Source organism: Ammodytes marinus (genome assembly GCF_949987685.1).
Source record: "Ammodytes marinus genome assembly, chromosome: 6".
Lineage (NCBI taxonomy): Eukaryota > Metazoa > Chordata > Actinopteri > Uranoscopiformes > Ammodytidae > Ammodytes > Ammodytes marinus.
This window is the reverse complement of record NC_137235.1, coordinates 26,261,929-26,283,785: the sequence shown is the minus strand read 5'-3', so window position 1 is coordinate 26,283,785 and position 21,857 is coordinate 26,261,929. Positions and strand designations below refer to the sequence as shown.

General features: G+C 41.1%; 1 protein-coding gene across 2 annotated transcripts in view; it reads right to left on the bottom strand.

Moving 5' to 3' along the window:
• Nucleotides 1-21,857, bottom strand: part of LOC307251634 (equilibrative nucleobase transporter 1-like) — a 39,118-nt gene that overhangs the window by 5,948 nt on the left and 11,313 nt on the right. For both annotated transcript variants that reach the window (XM_080029013.1, XM_080029012.1), the window contains exons 2-4: nt 2,052-2,124; nt 1,306-1,563; nt 766-895 (exon numbers count right to left, since the gene is read on the bottom strand). In XM_080029013.1, coding sequence (XP_079885139.1) covers nt 766-895; nt 1,306-1,495 — 320 coding nt within the window. In that variant the 5' untranslated portion in view covers nt 1,496-1,563; nt 2,052-2,124. The remainder of the gene's footprint in view (nt 1-765; nt 896-1,305; nt 1,564-2,051; nt 2,125-21,857) is intronic.

Here is a 21,857-nt window from a genome sequence, read left to right as displayed (position 1 = left end):
ATTGCCTTTTATCTCTGCCTCTGTTAGACACTCCCTGCTTTTATCTCTGTAACGCTTACTGAACCCCCTTTAGCCCAACTGTACAAATAACAGACATTCACGTTTGAGCTCCTAAATACTGTATCGATATCATTCAATAAATTAAAGCTAAGTTCGAACTGACAGCCCCTTGTTTTGCCTGCTGAACTCCTTAAAGGGCTACTTCACCGGTTTGAATATGAAGTTGTATTGAATTCTGAGATCCTATGTAGTATAAATGTGCGATTTTTTTTTTAAATCGGTTCATCCTAGCCTGAGAAAAGGCAGAAAGAGTGTTTTTTTAACCCTATATTTCTCTTTCTCGTGACATCACAGAAAGAGAAATATAGGGTTAAAAAAACTTACTTTGTAAATATTACTGTGATGTCTTTTACTGTGACATCACAGTAATATTTACAAAGTACGTTTTTTTTTAACCCTATATTTCTCTTTCTGTGATGTCACGAGAAAGAGAAATATAGGGTTAAAAAAACACTCTTTCTGCCTTTTCTCAGGCTAGGATGAACCGATTTTAATTTTTTTTGCACATTTATACTACATAGGATCTCAGAATTCAATACACCTTCATATTCAAACGAATGAAGTAGGCCTTTAAGCTTTTGCATCAAGCTATCCAAGGTCTGATTATTGTCGTATAAGTTTGCCAGAGTATATATATCAGTCAACCGTAACCTCGACAAACAGTATGTCCATCTAGCGTTCTGTTAGAGAAAAATATGAACTCACATTGCCAGCAGCCTGGTCACCATGGTGCCAAAGCGATCAAATATGTAGCCATTGATTAGGATCAGGAAGTTGTTGAGGAACGAGGCGATGGTGAAGACCAGAGAGAACTGCTCGTCCTGTCCACTACAGTCTGTGCAGGACACAGAGAAACATTGGGACATTGTTGGATATGGAGCAAACTGATGGTGGTCTCCAAAATGTGTCTGCTAGAAGCACAATCTATTATGGAATTGGATTTCATCAAAGGGCCAAAAACAGGGGAGAGGAGAGGAGAGGAGAGGAGAGGAGAGGAGAGGAGAGGAGAGGAGAGGACAGGACAGGACAGGACAGGACAGGACAGGACAGGACAGGAAAACGTACCAATCAGAGGACAGGAGAGGGGAATGGACCAATCATGGGAGAGGAAAGGGAACGAACCAATCAGAGGAGAGGAGAGGGTAAGGGATCAATCAGAAGACATGAGAGGGAACGGTTCTATTAAGAAAGCGTGTGTGCTTCAGATCTCCTCTCGAGCCTGAAGTCCACACGGTGCCCACTCACCTGTACTGGTCTGGTTGTCGGTAGTACCCAGGACAGGGACACACAGCTGACTGAAGTAGCCGTCCTTCTTCAGCACAAACACCAGGGAGGCAAACCCAAACACCACACCGGCAAAGCACAGACACTCCAGAATCCCCGAGGCCAGAGTCAGCCTGTAGCGCAGCCTGGGACTGATCTCACACCGCTGCATGTTTCACTCCTCTTCTGAAGATGGCTCACTCGCTTTTTTCTTCTTTGGTTGATGTGTTCCTCCTATTCCTTTTTTTTTAAGGCGAAATACCGCAGGCAAAAACTGTTTTCAATGACAAAGTCGATTTTGAGATGTATGTTTATTTTACTTCCATAACATTTCTTCTTTCATGCTGCTCTAAATAAAAGGTCCAACATGTACATTTAGGTGTTTATTTGACCAAATCTTGTATGTTTGCATCTGTACAACCATCTTTAACTGCCATTAGGTTTTTCAAAAAACGTTCCATCATCATTCTTCTTCTTCTGAAGGAATGTTGTTAATTGTCTTTTTTGATACATTTTGATCTTAAAAACATGCTGAAAATACAAAGGCCTCTATAGTGTTTTTTTAATGAAAGAATGCTGTAAGAACGTTGGACTTGGTTTTTTAAAGAGATGCAAACGTACGCATAAATAGTTAGACATATTCAAATTTTTATTATTTTTCACACATTTCTGAAAAAATTGTAATACAAAAAATGATTGCGTAAGTAATCAACTAGCAGTTGTATTACCTCAAGCTGTTCTTTTTCTTCAGTTTCATTCAGCAAGTGCAGGCCAGTAAATATCTCTGCTGGATTTAAGTTCCTAAGACACAGAACAAAAACAACTAGAACTGCGAGCAGTTGTGAACGGGGGCCAAGCCTCCCACGCGACTCGGGATCGGGCGTTGTCGTCCGCGGCGCCGGCCCCTCGCTTCACGGAATCCGGGGATGTAAAGTTTTTGAATGTGCGATGTTCGGTGTGGGAGTTATAGCCCCAAACGCGTTTTCTTTGCTTTTTGTGGTTTTGGCGCCCCCAATGGATGACATTCGCAAAACTAGGTTAGATAGAAAGATGCAGCTCAATGTACCAAACAAGTGGATGTCAAGTTTTTGAATGTGCGATGTTCGGTTGGGGAGTTATAGCAAAATCAAATTGTCAACCTCTCCATTGTAAAGACACTTTTTTGAATTTTCCCGCCTAAAGACTTAGAAAATGGCGAAAACAGGCAAAAAAATTGAAAAACTCTTTTTTCTAATAAGTCCGGCCCACATTAAAATTTATTTCCCATATTTTTGCCATAGGCTCAGGTATGCCCCATGATAGTCTCGCTTGAGTTTCAAGAAAATCCCTCTTTTTTTTTTTTTTAAGGGATTTTCGCAAATCTTGAAAGCGCTACCGTTTGGTCTTCCGATGGTCGTAGAAAAATTATTTGACCAACTTTTGCTCGTGGGAGTCGGTAGAGCATAATGCTTTTGGTTTCGTCCAAATCGGGCGAAAACTGTAGGAGGAGTATGTTTTGGTGACCGACACAGTTTTTGCGATGTGGCGAAAAATGTATATATACGCAAATGGGCGTGGCTTATCTCAAAAGATGCAGCTGACTTGTGGGCATCTGTGGATATAAAGTTTTTGACTGTCGGACTTTCGGTGCGGAAGTTATAGCCCAAAACGCCTTTTCCTTTGTTGTAGCGCCACCTTGTGGCCGGCATGTCTGAATTTTTGTGTCTGCGTACGGGGTACGGACCTGGATAAGCCATGCAAGTGGCATGTCCCAACCCTTTACGGTTTGGGCTGCAGCACCACTTTTACGTAAGGAATAGGAATAGGAACTAGAACTGCAAGCAGTTGTGAACGGGGGCCAAGCCTCCCACGCGACTCGGGATCGGGCGTCGTCGTCCGCGGCGCCGGCCCCTCGCTTCACGGAATCCGGGGATGTAAAGTTTTTGAATGTGCGATGTTCGGTGTGGGAGTTATAGCCCCAAACGCGTTTTCTTTGCTTTTTGTGGTTTTGGTGCCCCCTATGGATGACATTCGCAAAACTGTGTTATATAGAAAGATGCAGCTCAATGTACCGAACAAGTGGATGTCAAGTTTTAGAATGTGGGATGTTCGGTTTGGGAGTTATAGACCAAAAGGCAAAAAAATTGCAGAGAAAGATGCTCAAGTGGATAAGGAGATGTATACTTTTTGTGTTTTTGGCGCCCCCTTTTGGCGAAATTTTCCAATTTTTTTTGAGGATGTTCAATAGGACAGTACGACCATATTTCTAAAATATTGTCTTGATACGATGTATAGTTTTGGATTTATGATCACTTACGTACAAGGTATTACAAGGAAGCTAATCGGCGAATCTTTAAAGCGCTACCGTTTGGTCTTCCGATGGTCGTAGAAAAATTATTTGACCAACTTTTGCTCGTGGGAGTCATTAGAGCATAATGCTTTTGGTTTCTTCCAAATCGGGCGAAAACTGTAGGAGGAGTATGTTTTGGTGACTGACACAGTTTTTGCAACGTAGCAAAAAATGTATCCTATCGCAAATGGGCGTGGCCTATCTCAAAAGATGCAGCTGACTTGTGGGCATCTGTGGTTATAAAGGTTTTGACTGTCGGACGTTCTGTGTGGGAGTTATAGTCTCAAACGCGTTTTCCATTGTTGTAGCGCCACCTAGTGGCCGGGATGTCTGAATTTTTTCGTCTGTGTACCAGGCACGGACCTGGATCTAGTCATGCAAGTGGCATGTCCCAGCCTTTTACGGTTTGGGCTGCAGCACCATTTTAAATAAAAAGAAGAAGAAATGATCCATATCGAAAAATCGAATCTTTAAAGCGCTAGCGTTTGGTCTTCCGATGGTTGTAGAAAAATTATTTGACCAACTTTTGCTCGTGGGAGTCGGTAGAGCATAATGCTTTTGGTTTCGTCCAAATCGGGCAAAAACTGTAGGAGGAGTATGTTTTGGTGACTGACACAGTTTTTGCGACGTAGCGAAAAATGTATATATACGGAAATGGGCGTGGCCTATCTCAAAAGATGCAGCTGACTTGTGGGCATCTGTGGATATAAAGTTTCTGACTGTCGGACTTTCGGTGTGGAAGTTATACACGTTTTCCTTTTTTTGTAGCGCCACCTAGTGGCCGGCATGTCTGAATTTTTTTGTCTGCGTACCAGGCACGGACCTGGATCTAGTCATGCAAGTGGCATGTCCCAACCCTTTACGGTTTGGGCTGCAGCACCACTTTTACGTAAGGAATAATAGGAAGAACTAGAACTGCAAGCAGTTGTGAACGGGGGCCAAGCCTCCCACGCGACTCGGGATCGGGCGTCATCGTCCGCGGCGCCGGCCCCTCGCTTCACGGAATCCGGGGATGTAAAGTTTTTGAATGTGGGATGTTTGGTTTGGGAGTTATAGACCAAAAGACAAAAGTAATGGCAGAGAAAGATGCTGAAGTGTGTTTTTGGCTCCCCCTTTTGGAGCAATTTAAGGAAAAAGTAGAACCAGCCTGAGAACCATAGGACAAACACATGTGTGAAGTTTGGTGTTAATAGGATAAATCGTTTTGGATTTAGGAGCAGTTTGGTAAAAGGTAGCTATGTGCAAATCTTTAAAGCGCTACCGTTTGGTCTTCCGATGGTCGTAGAAAAATTCTTTACACAACATTTGCTCGTGGGAGTCAGTAGAGCATAATGCTTTTGGTTTCGTCGAAATCGGAGAAAAACTGTAGGAGGAGTGTGTTTTGGTGACTGACACAGTTTTTGCAATGTAGCGAAAGAAAATCCCATATACAAATGGGCGTGGCCTATCTCAAAAGATGCAGCTGACTTGTGGGCATCTGTGGATATAAAGTGTTTGACTGTGGTATGTTCGGTGTGGAAGTTATAGCCCCAAACGCGTTTTCTTTGCTTTTTGTGGTTTTGGCGCCCCCTATGGATGACATTTGCAAAATTACGTTGGGTAGAAAGATGCGGCTCAATGTACCGAAGAAGTGGATGTCAAGTTTTTGAATGTGCGATGTTCGGTTGGGGAGTTATAGCAAAATCAAATTGTCAACCTCTCCATTGTAAAGACACTTATTTGAATTTTCCCATTTTCCCGCCGAAAGACTTAGGAAATGGCGAAAACAGGCAAAAAAATTGAAAAACTCTTTTTTTTGATAAGTCCGGCCCAAATAGGAATTTCTTGCCCATATTTTTTTGATAGACTCAAGTATGCCCCATGATAGTCTCCCTTGAGTTTCAAGAAAATCCCTCTTTTTTTTTTTTTTTACAGATTTTCGCAAATTTTGAAAGCGCTACCGTTTGGTCTTCCGATGGTCGTAGAAAAACTAATTGACCAACTCTTGCTCGTGGGAGTTAGGAGGGCATAATGCTTTTGGTTTCGTCCGAATCGGGCGAAAACTGTAGGAGGAGTATGTTTTGGTGACTGACACAGTTTTTGCGATGTAGCAAAAAATGTATATATACGCAAATGGGCGTGGCCTATCTCAAAAGATGCAGCTGACTTGTGGGCATCTGTGGATATAATGTTTTTGACTGTCAGACTTTCGGTGCGGAAGTTATAGTCCAAAACGCCTTTTCCTTTGTTGTAGCGCCACCTAGTGGCTGGGATGTCTGAATTTTTTCGTCTGCGTACCAGGCACGGACCTGGATCAGCCATGCAAGTGGCATGTCCCAACCCTTTATGGTTTGGGCTGCAGCACCACTTTTACGTAAGGAAAAATAAAAAGAATAATAATCCCTACAAGAACAATAGGGTTCCCTGCCCCGCAGGGCTTGGGAACCGCGTTGCTCTGCAAAACGCGGTCCCAGCCCTACTCGGGCTTGGCCCCCTAATAAAAGGCCCAACAAGATCAATAGGGTTCCCTGCCCCGCAGGGCTTGGGAACCGCGTTGCTCTGCAAAACGCGGTCCCAGCCCTACTCGGGCTTGGCCCCCTAACTAGAACTGCGAGCAGTTGTGAACGGGGGCCAAGCCTCCCACGCGACTCGGGATCGGGCGTCGTCGTCCGCGGCGCCGGCCCCTCGCTTCACGGAATCCGGGGATGTAAAGTTTTTGAATGTGGGATGTTCGGTGTGGGAGTTATAGCCCGAAACGCGTTTTCTTTGCTTTTTGTGGTTTTGGCGCCCCCTATGGATGACATTCGCAAAACTACGTTAGATAGAAAGATGCAGCTCAATGTACCAAACAAGTGGATGTCAAGTTTTTGAATGTGCGATTTTCGGTTGGGGAGTTATAGCAAAATCAAATTGTCATCCTCTCCATTGTAAAGACACTTTTTTGAATTTTCCCATTTTCCCGCCTAAAGACTTAGAAAATGGCGAAAACAGGCCAAAAAATTGAAAAACTCTTTTTTTTAATAAGTCCGGCCCACATAGAAATTTCTTTCCCATATTTTTGCCATAGGCTCAGGTATGCCCCATGATAGTCTCCCTTCAGTTTCAAGAAAATCCCATTTTTTTTTTTTTTTAAGGAATTTTCGCGAATCTTTAAAGCGCTACCGTTTGGTCTTCCGATGGTCGTAGAAAAACTATTTGACCCACTTTTGCTCGTGGGAGTCGGTAAAGCATAATGCTTTTGGTTTCGTCCAAATCGGGCAAAAACTGTAGGAGGAGTATGTTTTGGTGACTGACACAGTTTTTGCGACGTAGCAAAAAATCTGTCCAATCGCAAATGGGCGTGGCCTATCTCAAAAGATGCAGCTGACTTGTGGGCATCTGTGGATATAAAGTTTTTGACTGTCGGACTTTCGGTGCGGAAGTTATAGCCCAAAACGCCTTTTCCTTTGTTGTAGCGCCACCTACTGGCCGGGATGTCTGAATTTTTTTGTCTGCGTACGGGGTACGGACCTGGATATGCCCTGGAAGTGGCATGTCACAACCCTTTACGGTTTGGGCTGTAGCACCACTTTTACGCGGAGAAAAATAATAGGAACTAGAACTGCAGGCAGTTGTGGACGGGGGCCAAGCGTCCCGCGCGACTCGGGATCGGGCGTCGTCGTCTGCGGCGCCGGCCCCTCGCTTCACGGAATTCGTAGATGGGAAGTTTTTGAATGTGGGATGTTCGGTCTGGGAGTTATTGACCAAAATGCAAAATAATCACAGAGGAAGATGCTCAAGTGGATAAGGAGATGTATTGTTTTTGGGTGCTCCATTTTGTAGCAATTTAACAAAATGTAGAACTAACCTGAGAACAATAGGACAAATACATGTGGAGTTAGTAAGCGGAGGTCAATAACCAAACATACCTTGTCAAGTCTGGGCAAAAGATGAACCCTCAATCAGCGTCAAAGCTTAAACCAAATTGCTTTCACCTTCAGTCTAGCGCCACCTGTAAGAAATAAATGACTGACTTTGCTTTACCAGAGCCCCGTTGGCCAGCATGCTTCCAGGTCCATCCAGACAGCGGCCTGAATGGACCTGGAATCAACACTGTGGACACCTCTCACGACGTGGACGTGGGGTTGGGTTTTGAGAGGCAAAACTGGGAAAAAAACATGTTAGTAAGTAATACGATATGATGAAAATGAATGTATGAAATAGTAATTCAAGTAATAAACATAATCTTACCTTTTTGTCTTGTGCCGATTCATCGCTGACGGAGAAGTTGTTGCCATGTGATTGTTGCCATATGACATATTTTCTTAATTTTTCAATTATGTTTTGTTATTATTTACAGATACACACTAAGTCTCCATTGGGTCTTATACTCTCTGCAGTAAAGAAATCCATGTTATTGACCAGTGCTTTGAGGATGGAAAAAGGAGGAGTGCATTGCCACTGGATCAAAGATATGGCAAATTTACATTTACTGTGTCCTGTACTAAGAGCAATATTGTACTTTTGCATCTAAAGTTTTACCTTGTTTGTACTACTATTTTAACATGTTCTATACATTTAATCTAAGTAGGAAAAAAATGTCATGATTGATGGGAAAACCTTTATACATGATATAAATATGGTAATAGCGGAGCACTAGCTGCCTAGTTGGAATGTCAGGGAAATACATTCGTGATAGCTGTAGTAGGTAGATAGTATATTTAGCTTAACATGCTCGGGATTAATGTCTTTTATGTAAACGTGGTCGATTAGTGTTGCATTATCTGTGGTTGGTAAAGTTACTATTTGGATGTAACCGTGCTGCTGCATAAAGTTTTCGACAGATTTGGAAACTAGAGCATCGTCATTGAAATCCCCCATTATTATTTTACCCCCTGAAAGTTGATTCAATTGGTTGACTACAGACGCGAGGTTATTTTTGAATAATCCTATGTTGTAAGAGGGTGGTCTGTAGAGCACTATCACATTGTAATTTGTAGGCTGAACATTAAAAGTAATGGCTTCTAAATCAAGACACGGCACATCTAGAACGTCACAAATGATGTGGTCCTTGTGATAGAATCCGACTCCACCATGCTGTCTTGTCGCTAAATTGTGGAACACCTCCATGTTACTGTATGAATTGGATCTTACTTTATGATGGAATGTCCACCCAGGCATTGCAATGTCATTAACTGGTGTGTCATGTTGTAACCATGTTTCTGTAAGGCCAATGATGTCTGCATTCAAAACTCTGTTATCATGTTTTAAGTCTTCTATGTGTTCATTTAACCCTTGAATGTTGTGTAGGCAAACTTTGAGAGTCTGACCGGTGTGTGCTAATGGAGCTTGAATAAATGTTTCCATTTTTTCTATTGAGTCTTTAATTTCCTCTCTCGAATATATCGCAGTGGCTTTAAAATCTGAAATAATAAGATTTTCTAAGGAGGTTACTCGACTTAGGGCCACATATGCTTGGCCTGCTGAGAAGATTTTTTTAAAGGACACTACCGCTTTATCTAAAGTCAAACCCTGTACTTTATGTATAGTGCAAGCCCAGGCTAGGCGTAGTGGAAATTGACGTCTAACGCCACCGTTTGTTACTTTATCTTCCTCAGCAAATATTGGAGTTGCATTTTTAAGTTCTGGCACTGAACATGGACATTTTACTCTAGCTTGTCGGCCTATTTTGTCATCGTCAAATTTGACATAAATGTTTTTAGGAAAGGAGCTGTTTCCATCAAGTGTGATTTTACAAACCGTGCCAAACACTCCGTTAACAAGACCGTCGGAAACATCTATGTTTTTGATGAGCATAACACGAGCCTTAGGACCCACACTTAGTAGTCTACTTAAGTATGATGCTCTATCTAAAGTATGTGCACTTGTTTTGGTAAGTTGTCCTGTATGAGGATTTTTCTGGAAGTCTTGAGCCTGTATTTCAACAATATCTGAGCCTATTTTGTGCAACATATTTATATTGTGAATTTCTACTGCACTGTTTGTTGCAAAAATGTGAAGGTCCTCTGTGAATTCGCCCGTGCCTGTCTCACGTTGTTTAATTAAGGCCTCATCCTGCACATTAAGTTTTTCCCCTCTTTTATGTTTTCTAAGTCGATTTAGTGTCTCGGCGAAGGCTCTGTCTTTTTGACGCATTATTTCGGTTAACTCAACGTATTTGAAATTGTTATCCCAAAGGTCAGTCACCGCCTGCTCCTTATAAAGAGGTGTTCCTTTAACTGGTGGTAGCTGGTAAAAGTCCCCCACGGCAATAATGGAGACATTACCAAATGCGGAGAAATCTCCACACTGCTTGATTTGCCGAAGTCTGCCATGGACATAAGTTAAAATTTTATGGTCAACCATTGAAACCTCATCAATTATTAAGATATGCAAGTCTTTGAGTTTGGCGCGCAATGTATTAATTTTTTCCTCCCGCAGAGGTTGGTATGGCAAGGAAACGTTAATGCCGATAGCGAAGCTGTTGTGTATTGTACTCGCATTAATATTGTATGCTGCTACACCAGTAGGTGCTGTGAGTAAAACATGTGTATCATCTGGATTGCTTGACATTCTTGCCAACAGTCTGCATGCCTCGTAATACATAGCTTTGATTAAATGCGATTTGCCTGTGCCTGCTCCTCCTGAAATAAATACGCGAAATGGGGCAGGATTTTTCCCATTAACTTTATCGAGGCACCACTGTCGTACTTTGTAAAATATTTGAACCTGTTGGTCATTTAATGTGCGCATGATGTTTAAAGCCTGAGATCGGGGAATTCTTAGTGCTGCAAATTCAATTGAAACTTTACTAGCTGGGTCTGATTGTAAGTCAGGAATGTCTTCCCTCTCATCAGCAGATGGTCGATTGGCGGCAGCTATTTCGTCTAAACTTTCATCGCGCTCCAATTCTGTTTCAGGACAAAGATCTGCCCACGCGTCTTCTTGAGTACCAATTTGCTCTATAACTTCTTGACATCTGTCCAACTCCTTTGCTTGAAACTCAAATTGTGATCTGTTCAAGTCAATAACTTCTTTAACCGAAAGGGTGTCATGGTCAATATTGGTGATACTACCAGTTCTATAAAACTCTTCAAAACTGTTGTACTGATTTGGCTTCAACTGATCGGGAGAGTAATGTGGCAAAAACAGTTGCATCAAGCTTTGGTAGTGCTTTTCAGAGTTTTTGATTTCTGAAAAACGAGCGTACCTAACAACTGCGACATCTGTCCTTGTCCTCGCTTTAACAAAACCGCTATTGTTGTTTAATTTGATGGAACCACTGCTTGACTTCTCAATTCCGTATACGTCCCTGTACTTTGACGCAAATGTAGCTATACAGATGTCATGAAATTCAGCGCACTTGGGCCTATTTTGGTATTTATCGATTATATTTGTCATCCAGATTTCACTTTGTGACGTGCCTCCTTGTTGTGATTTTTGTTGGATGAGATTGAGAGGTAGACTCATGCGGGTAATATTATCGCCAGTAGGAATGAAAGTAACTTTTCTTGAGCCTTCTTGCAGTCTCATGTTTGTAACCCTATATACACTTTCCTGCGCGGATATTTCTCTGTTATGGAGGAAGACGCTTCCCAATTTTTTGAGTGCCTGTTTTGCTTCTATATTTCCGTGGGTATTTATTTCGTTTTGGGTATGTTTCAACAATAACCCCATTTCCCGTTCAGCTTTAGAAATGTACGATATTATATACACTACGCATGCAAACGCATCACAAACAAATTGGATATCCAGGTTGGCGTTCCAACAGCGCAAAAGGTCTTTGTTATATTGGTTTATGTAAACGTCCGAGGCTTTTCTTTTCAGCACAACACTATTTTTATTTGTGGTTAATCGGTAGGCTGTCTCAAATGTTTGCTGATTGATTCCGACATGATCAAACAGTTGATCTACAGTGTCAAATGTAAGTTCTGTATTTGAAAGCGCTTCTTTAACTCGTTCTAACACAGCTTTTGCCTTACGTTTATCAGCTTCTGCCTTTGTTTTTTCTTCTTTAGTTTCTTCGTGCTTTTGCTCGGTTTTAGTTTTGCAAATGAATGTCTCGTTGCTAGGAGGACGTGGGAAATTAAACCTGCACAGTGTGCCTCTCTTCTTACAAGATTTAGTATGTTTGGAACTATGTTTTTGCACACTGGAAACTACCTCAAACATTGGATCGGTTTCAGGGGGAAGGCTACAAGTGACGTATTTATCAACAAAGTCTATGACTTCTTGGTCGGTATTTATGCCTATTTTAGGGGCATTCTCAACCCAGAACAGACAATGTGTATGGGGAGAGCCTCTTTGCTGGAACTCGACGCGATAAAAGTAATCGACGATTTTACCAATCGGGTTGGCCGGGGACATGAGAACCTCTTTTAAGAAACAGCGGAACCTTCGATCAAACATCCTTGCGGCGGTAACGGGATTTGATTTTAGCAAACTGCATTTTTGAGACCAATCTAGGTCTTTTACATTGGCTTTTATGTTTTGTGATTTTACAAAAACCTCCATTAGTTCTGTCCAGCGTAAATCTGCAGATGAAAATGAACAGAACCATGTAGCGACACCTAATTGACGCACGGTAGCCATTACATTTTTTTGACAAGCTGACCAAAAAACTGGTGTACCCCTGATTGGTTTTAAAAATTTGTAACCCATGTCGCATTTTAAAAGATTTTTAACAAAGTCCGTGTTTGAAAGATCGGCAGATGTAATTTTAATGTTTTCCCCTCCTTGATGGCCTTTACGCAATGCTATAGATACATTTGATACTACTTGATGGACCTCAGACAAGTACTGGGCATAAAATATATAATCTAAATTGCTGCTAAATCTACCATCCGCATTAAGTATCCTTGTATTTAGATATCTACTTAGCGTCAGTCTGTGTGGCCTATCTTCATGGAAAGTCCCAGTCCCCTTTGGGAAAAGAACAGGGAAACACTTTGCCTCATTGCTAGTATCTGTCAGCAACCTAATGGGACTGTTACCTTGTGCAGGAGCCACTGACAAAACACTGTCGAAATGCTGATCCAAAACTTCCTGTGCTATATCTATGGGCTGAAGACAGGTGTCCAAGTGAACTCCATACTGCTGGCCAACATACATGTGATCATCTACATCACCGTCTTTTACCTCATCAGCATTGTCTTTCGTTGTAGCTATTTCTTTAATATGGTCCGATTTGATTGTATCTGTGGCTATGTTACTAACCCCGGGAATGCATTTATCCTTCTCTAGGGGGTTTGTCCAAACAGTATTAATGTGCACATCTTCATACCATTTATTGTTGGATATTAAATTTTCTAATGCTTGATGGATATTTTGCGTTTTCACATACTGGTACTCGTAGTGGCCCTTGTATGTTAATTTTCTTTTTAATTTGATGGGGAGCATTAGATCTTGACTCTCTAACCGAGGAAGAACCGAGGTAATTGACTCGCAGTTTGAAGGGACGCAAGTTACGGCTCCACTTACGCCGTGTTGAGCGCCTTTCGGGAGGGGTAATAGCCGCATAAAAGGAATATTACGGGCAACCAAATGTTGTTCTAAGGAGTTTAGTCTGCGAAGCTCCTCGGGAATAGGATCTAACCCCATGTTATTAGCTACACTCTCTTGAGGAACTGTTCCTTTCCGGATTTTACCGTCGCAATTATGGCAAATCCACAGTTTGCCCGCAATTGAGTGCTTTACTTTGCAGTGTTTATCACAAGTATCATTGCATTGGTGGAGGTACTTAGATGTGATGCATTTTTCTGCTAGTGCACCAACACCTGAACTCTTATCTGAGTATTTAGATTGTTGACAGTGAATAACTTGATTTGCAAACAATAATCTATGGCAGACACTGCAAATGTATTCTGGGCCATGTTTGACCTTTTCTTGGAACTGCTCGATAACAAAGTCTATGTTTTGCTTTTGTAATTTTATTTCAGATTGTTTGCTTACATTGTAGTTTAAGACACTAGCACGATGATCAGGATTGTCTGCATACTTTTGAACACTACTTGCTTTCTTTTTGGCTTTATACAGTTCATCTGAGGCGTACTTTTGAGCACTACTTGCTTTAACTTTATCTTGAAACTGTTCATCCGAGGCGTACTTTTGAATACTACTTGTTTTAACTTGAGCTTGAAACTGTTCATCCGAGGCGTACTTTTGAACACTACTTGCTTTAACTTTAGCTTGAAACTGTTCATCTGAGGCGTACTTTTGAACACTACTTGATTTAACTTTAGCTTGAAACTGTTCATCTGAGGCGTACATTTGAACACTACTTGCTTTCCTTTTGGCATTATATTCACTGTCAGTATTATATCTGTGCTTGGATTTTAACAGTTTGGCTTGCCTAAATTCAGTATCCTCTGCATATCTTTTATGTCTTTGTCCTTTGACCTTATCAGTACATTTGCGTGGTGTAATTACACTTTTCGACATTGCATGATGCATTTGATTAAAGCTAGTCAAACTAACACATGTAAGACAGTTTATTTCTTTGACACATGCAATTGGTTCATAATGAATTTCATTGCAGTGATTTAGATATATTCCTTTTCTTAGATTATCTCCAATGTTTGCCCTAAACTTTATCCATTTCTGTTCACTAAATGTGTAAATATCGACACAGAGAAAATCTGCCGAAGCTTGAATTTCAACCTCGGTTGCCCATGATCCAACATATTTCATTTTTGAGTCCCTGAGATATTGTTCAACAGATAAAGATTGTTCTCTCAGACAAGTACTGTAAATACGTGGATTATTTTGTATTTGCTTGACTGCAGCCTTTCTAAAGGCCTTGTGATTATTTTCTATACCACTAAATATCGACGAAAGAGAGCGAAAGAAGCAATTGCCATCGCCTTCTATGTGTGTGGTTTTGCATGGTTGGGGCTGTTCCATTAGAAAGGTTTGTACAACAATATTTTTATCTAAACTAGGTACGATATTAAGTTTAGTGCAGATTCTGTTTTTTTCGCCTAATGTCAATCCTTTGAATGTGATATTAGGTCTATCTGTTACAGAAAGTAAACAAACATCTGAATCGTCGGTGTTTACATTAGTGTCACATGTGGAAGTGTCGACTACAGGCTCCACAGTGACAGGGGAAATAGACGCGGTTACTGCGAAATTAGTTTTATCCATTACAGAAATTAGGCAGACATCTGAGTCACTGTCAACAGTAGTGTCACGTGTAGAAGTGTCGGCTACAGTTTCCTCACTGACAGGGGAAGTAGACGTGTTTACTGCGAGATTAGTATTATTTGTTACGGCAGTTAGAGAAACATCCGAGTCACTGTCGGTATCAACACTCGTGTCATGTGTAGAAGCGGATAACGACGCGTTTACTTGAACAGCTTTCACAGCTGTGACTTCGAAAGATTTGTTTGGGGCATTTGGATCATCTGCGTATAAGGAGTTGACGAGGTTGTTGATATGGTTTTGTAACTCTGGATAACTATTATAGCGTGCTACTATGCTGGTTCCATCCGGTGCAATCGATCCCCAGGTACTGCGTGCATGTGGATCAAAGACTGCGAAATTGGTTTGACCTTGCCTGAAAATTGCGCATATGTTGTGTTTTAAATTAAGCAACGCTGCGTCTGCTTGTGACAGTGCCACCCCAATAGCATCCTGCAAAGGCATGGCCATTTGATCTAAAGTAGGGTCATATTGTGTAACATCAATATCTCCAGGGATAACATCGAAATATTCCAAACTGAATTGTTTTCGGTTTAATACGCACTGTCTGGGTAGCTCGTCAATGAAAATATAGCCAGTGGTGTTGGCTGAACTGATAGAGTTTTCTGCTAACATAGTTGTGTACAACCCATCTCCTTTTTTTAATACTTGATTAACTTGTTTTTTTTTCCATGTGAAAACGCTTTTTGTGACATTGGACATGATTGCTGCAATACTATTTGTGGCACACTGCTTTCCTGCATTTATTCCGAATCTTTCATCGCTCTGATCAAACGATCCTTTAATACACCCGGGGTTGTCAAAACTCACGTGACCTGTTGTAGGAGGCCTGGCAGGGGCAACATCACACTCTTTCCACTCCTGGAAACAAAACAGACAATGAGGAGAATGAGCTTTGGTGGTTTCCTTAATAGTCAAGTTCAGTAAACGAAGGCCTTAACCAATAGTTTACATTGGGATCATGCAAGCCATTCATAAAAAGGGCACTTAGAATTGAAACATATCCATATTAATTTTGGTGGCGGTTTTTTATCTCACATTTTTTTTTACAATTATTTACCTCCTTTTGAATAACCGGCCACTCCTCATCACTCAGAGACTGGTCGTCCCCCTGAGGTCGGTTCAACTGTAATGACAGAGTAAAAACATGTGAAGATAAAACATTGTAATCAGTAAACAACATATATAACATAACATAACACAGATAAATAATATGCTCCATCTTTTACCCGAATTTCCATACCACAAAAATACGTGCATGCAAACATGATGTTTTTTAACGTAAATAGTATTTGTTAGGCAAACTTTGAAACCTATCTTTATTGTATTCTTGTGTGATCCATTGCTCTATTCCTAATCGTTCCTTTAATATAGTTCGTCTTTGCCTGTGGCACAGTAAGATTTCCTCCAATGGCATATCAAGTTGCAATTTTTTTTAAATCTAAACTGAAACAAATGCTATAGTACAACATGGATGGTAGTATTGATCAATACTGCACGCTAAAAACTGAATGCGTGCAAGCACGTCACAAGTGTTTATGCAAATTACCTTGCTTGTATGCATGAAAACACTGCTCTCCAGGAACGTGGGATCGGCAGCTTGCACATGACGGGGCGGAGGCACCAGCTTTGAAGGTTTCTCAGTTGCTGGGATTGTCAATGCCTGCACAATAATTATATCATTAGCAAAAGAAAACCTAGTATGCACAGAAAGTTGGACTCTCTAGTGAAATGTTCCTGTGTTTCTACCAAAAAACAACTACATAAATAACTGAACAATTACAAACCTCAGGTGTTGCCCGCCGTCTTTCAGAGACAACAGGTGTCTCATGTGCTACCTTCCGTTTCTATAATAAGGAAGAGAAAATACATTGTAAAACGAACATTTTGAGATATGACAATTATAATCAATGTTATTATCTTTAACATCTTATTGCATGCCATTCAAGATTACAGGCACTAAGAATATATCTAGGCATCACCAACAGTTAATATTAAAATCACACAAATTACCTTTGTACTGCCGTTCCCAACGTTTGATATCACAGGGCTTGCAAGGCCGGAAGGAACAACGTCATCCATTGCAACCAACTAGATGAAAAATTAACATAAAAAAATGAATGATAGTATTGATGCATACTGCACCCTTTAAATTGTATCTGTGCAAGCAAATGATGGATGTGTGTGTGTTGTGTATCCAAATTACCTTGTTCTTACGAGTGAAAACACTGCTCGCGGATGGCACACGACGGGGAAGCATAACCTAGATAGTAATACAAATTAAAGCATTGAAGAAAATAATTCATAATAAGAGTATTGTTAAACAAATAGCTTTACCACGGAAAAATTACCAACCTCACACTCTATGCATTGTGAAACAAATCTAATCTACTTGTCAAAAAACATCTACCACCACAGCCGTATTTTGTACCAGGAAATAACCTGTCGCTCAATATACCAATGTATGGAAGGATACATTTCATTCACATTATTTTACAATCGTCACAAACCTCCAAAAGAGTCGGCCACTCTTCAGCACTCAGAGACTGGTCGTCACCCTGAGGTCGGTTCAACTGTGATGACAGAGTGGATGGCACACGACGGGGACGCACAACCTTTGCCCGCCGTACTTTGGAGAGCGCAGGTGTGCTCCGAGGTGCCACCTTCCGTTTCTATTATAAGGAAGAGTAAAGAAAGCATAACATTTAATGAGATAGAACAAATGAGCGTGTCATATGAGATTACAGGCACCTTTAAAACATGTATACATTCAACAACAGATGATATTAAAATCACCTTTCCACTGCTGTCCCCTACGGCAAAATACACAAGGCTGTCCAGGTCGGAAGGGAACTTCTCATCCATGGCAGCCAACTTTTCCATACTGAAGAGTACAGGGTTCAGTACGACAGAGCAGTCCTTAAGAACCACCGGGGGTGACAAAACCTAATAAAATGAAAGGCAAAAAAAGGGGCATTGATAATTGATCTTGTCTTGTAGTCAAAGTATATTACATGAAACGACGAATGTACTCCTTATACTTTAACCTTCTTCCAGCTATAAAACAAGTGTACAAACCTCCTGTGGAAGGACTCTCCTGTCAGGTGTGCTCCAGTCCTGAAACGGTTCCCAATTTTCAGGCTGGCTTCGCTGTAATAAAAACATAGGGAGAAATATGTGTTCAATAAGTGTAGCCTTTCAATACAATACAGTACAATGAGTAAAGATTAAAACGCATCAAAGTGTATAATTCTCACCTTGCCGCGTCGTCCAACTACTGTCTCTTTGAACGGGTCAAGAGGAGGACGAGCCACTTCTCCCTTCACAACCAGGGTGGTTGTGAATGATCTCTCCGGCCGGGGAGACCTGGGAGGAATCACAAGCGGGGGTGTAACGGGTGGGGGCGTGTCTGCCTCCAGCTGCTGATAGCAGAATTTCCACAGTAACTGCACAAAGATCGGCATACCCTGGTCGTCACTCAGGTGAATCTTTGAAAATGAGAAAAACAAAGGGATATTTAATTTTTTAGATAAACTGTTTTGTTATGAAGAAATGACTGGATGAATTTGTAACATTTGCCATTAGTTATAACAAATCTACTTACGCCATCTCGACTCCACAAGCCATGGGAGTCCAGCGGGAAATGTTTCGCAGTGTGGCAGTACTTGACACCTGCATAAAACAATTATTAAAACCTTTTCTATATTACGCATGATGGTAAAGGTGACTTTAGAATTTTAACATACCATGTTTGGTTGCCACTTGGTGAAATCGCTGCCTCAGGAATTCCTGGGGGGCCTGCTCACTGGCAATACGCGGTGGGAAGTCTAAGACGAACACCTGAAAAGCACAATGGTTTTTGATTACACACTATAAGTTTTTCTTAAGTAGTCTGTCATGAAATAAACGTTATTCTGTATTACATAAAAAAGTAACATACACCAAAATAATATACATGCAACAGAAAAACTACCTTAGGAAAACGATCGCAGACTGTTCTCAGGAGCCGGTTGAAGTCCTCGCCTGCAGTGTCAATGCTTGGAGTCGCGGTGATGTTGTTCGAAGGGGCGAGCACGCAGACAAGATCAGGGATGATTGGGATTTCCGCATTCAGGAGCTCAGTTCTCAGCTCTGATGCAGCGCCTCCCGGAGTGGACATGATTCCGAAGGACAGCCGTCCCTCAGGGATCGTCACAAAGCCATCTGCAATAGCCCGCAGATGGCTATCCCCAATAACAAGGACAACCTACAACAAAATAGAAATTTAGACATTAACATTAAATAAAAACCAACAAAAATCTAATATTTTATTTAAAAAAAAAATGTACAACAGTATTACCTTTTTGTCCAACGACTCAGCTGGTAAAATCAACTTATGGCATTTCGTGGTGAAGAGGGAAGCCGGCCATCGCTTCACAGCATGCCGTCGGCCAGTTCCACGAGCTACGATTAAAACAAATTTCACACAAAAGGAACAATTAAAAAATATTTACAAACTGTAAACTTGCATACCAGAGAAGCTGGGAAAAAAAGGTTACAAATCATGAAATAGGAAAAAAAAACAGTGCATACATTTCACTCTATTACTTACTTGGAACAAAAGCCTTCGACTCCACATGTAGAACTTCATCGACTTGGCGAGCAATCCACATCTTCTTCGAGGCCTCAGAGCGCCTTGCTCTCTTAAGCCGAGGCATCTAGAATGTATAGCAAATGACTGCATTACTTCATTATAATAATATAACCATACGTTCTTAAAATGTGTCCTCAACCAAGCACCAAGCTCAATTTGCATTAAAAAAAAGCCAGTGACTTTGACACATCAGGAGAGACCAGTGTATTGATTAGGGAGCACGTGACATAGATACACACACAGATATGGCTATTCTTAAATAACAGAACAGCAAAAAATAGTGTGGGAAAAGCTAAGATAGAATAAGAAAAACTATACTTTATTGAACCCAGCAGTGAAACTCTGAAGCTACAGAAGCCAGCATACACACAACACATATAGGCCTATATATATATCCCACCTCTAGATAAAAACATACATAGCTAAGTTGCCAAAGTGGTTAAAAAAGCCACACACACACACACACACACACACACACACAAAGACATACACACACACACAGACATGTGAGCCGCTAACATCATGAAAACAACACACACACGTCAGTTAATTCTCCTCGGTCTTGCCCTGACAGTCTCAGTCGCTGAGTATTTATGCTTAAATGATCTAAATCACTTTTGTGGCATAGCAAGTATGTTTGTTTAATTTCTGAATGTTTATTTGTAGCTTAAATTCGGCGATGCTAATCGCGGCAGCATTGACAATGCATTGTTAGTTAGCATTGAAGCTAGCGGGGCCTGTTCACAAACACACACACACACGCCACCGGAGAGAGTATGGACCCGGTAAGAGAGCAACGTCATGACGTCACTGTAACTGTGTGTGTACGTCGCTGCTCTTGTGGCTAACGCTAAAGCTACCTCTATCTTTAAGCACAACAACCGCGGCGAATACGTGTTATTTTTACATGTGCTGGCTCTCGCTTTGCTTTCTTAACCAAACAGGACCCATACAGCGTATTCTCGCCGGTCAATTTGATAGCTACGTTCGGTAATTATGTTATGTTTACTTCTGGTAGTAGCGGTGTTTTTAAATATGGCGGGCATGAGGTTTGAGATGGTCTGGTTGGTCAAGATAATTCCTCCCCCGGCCGCTGTTCATACCTCAAACCCTGCTCAATGCTGTAGTATGAGTTGCACCGGGTTTTACGGCCCGGAGCAGGCTCTCTATCGGTGTGAAACAAAAACACTGTCTCTAACTCCGAACTAGCGCCGATTTTGCGGCGGTGTGAAAGGCCTAACACACGTGAGCTGCTAGCATAGCATACAACCACAGACGCTATCAGTATCAACTTGTCTTACCGTTCCGAAATGAGGTCGCTGCTGTCTAGAAAACAAGCTGTGAGATACAGATATCTCCGTCCTCCTTCTTGTCTCGAAAATAATCCTTTTTGTGTGTTAGTTTAGTCTGTGTCTCTCTTTCTCTCTCTCTCTCTCTCTCTCTAGTCAGACTTTGCATTTACCGGGGCAAACACAAAATCAGTTTGAAAAAGACTTCCCGGGGTCTATATAGTGCCGGCACGTCACTTCCGGTTGGACAGGAAGTGACGTTCTCCTTCTTCTTCTTGTATAGTGTTTTTTGGCGGTTGGCAAACAACTTTTAGATGCATTACCGCCATCTACTGGTAAGGAGTGTGGTATAATTGACACCCTCGCTTCAAAAAATAAAGTAAAATAAAATAAAAAAATAATAATACTACTTCAAATAAGAAGCTATATTTTCAAAAACAAATTGGGAACCCTAAGACATTTGTCTTCTTTTTTCACCACAATTTGGTTAATTTACTTACACTGTTAAAATATTAAATAAATATGTAGGCTCACTACAGTTCAATTCAAATGAACTTTATTGAGCACTGTGTGTGTTTTGAACATTGTTTTTTTAAATTAAACCCCAACAAACAAAACTAATGAAACAAATACATCAAAACTCTGTATGAAAAAGAAATATATATAGTGGTTTCTAGGAAACCGTAGAATAAATTGGAAATGTGACCATATACTGTATTTAAGAAGAGCCATCCATTTAACTCATGGTTTGTTTTTGCCTTTCAAAGTAAAATTGCCATGATCCAGGTGTTTTGATTATTGTGTTTGAGAAATGATAGACATGTTGAAAACCATTTGACACATACATAGTGCATTCAGTAGGTTAAAAAATAAGGTAAAATAACAAAAACCAAAATAAAAGACAAAGCCTATACATCCAAATATAAACAAAGATAGTAGTGCCAAGGTAAGATTGTTAATGAAGAGAAAAGGCCAGGGTGTACACATGGGTTTTGAGCCTTGATTTAAAGGCAAAAATGGAAGGGGAATCACATTTGTCATGTGGCAGTTGATTCTACAAGGGCAGAGCAGCTAGTGCAAAGTACGTTTCTGAGAGTAGTATCATTGGCATGGCTGTATACGC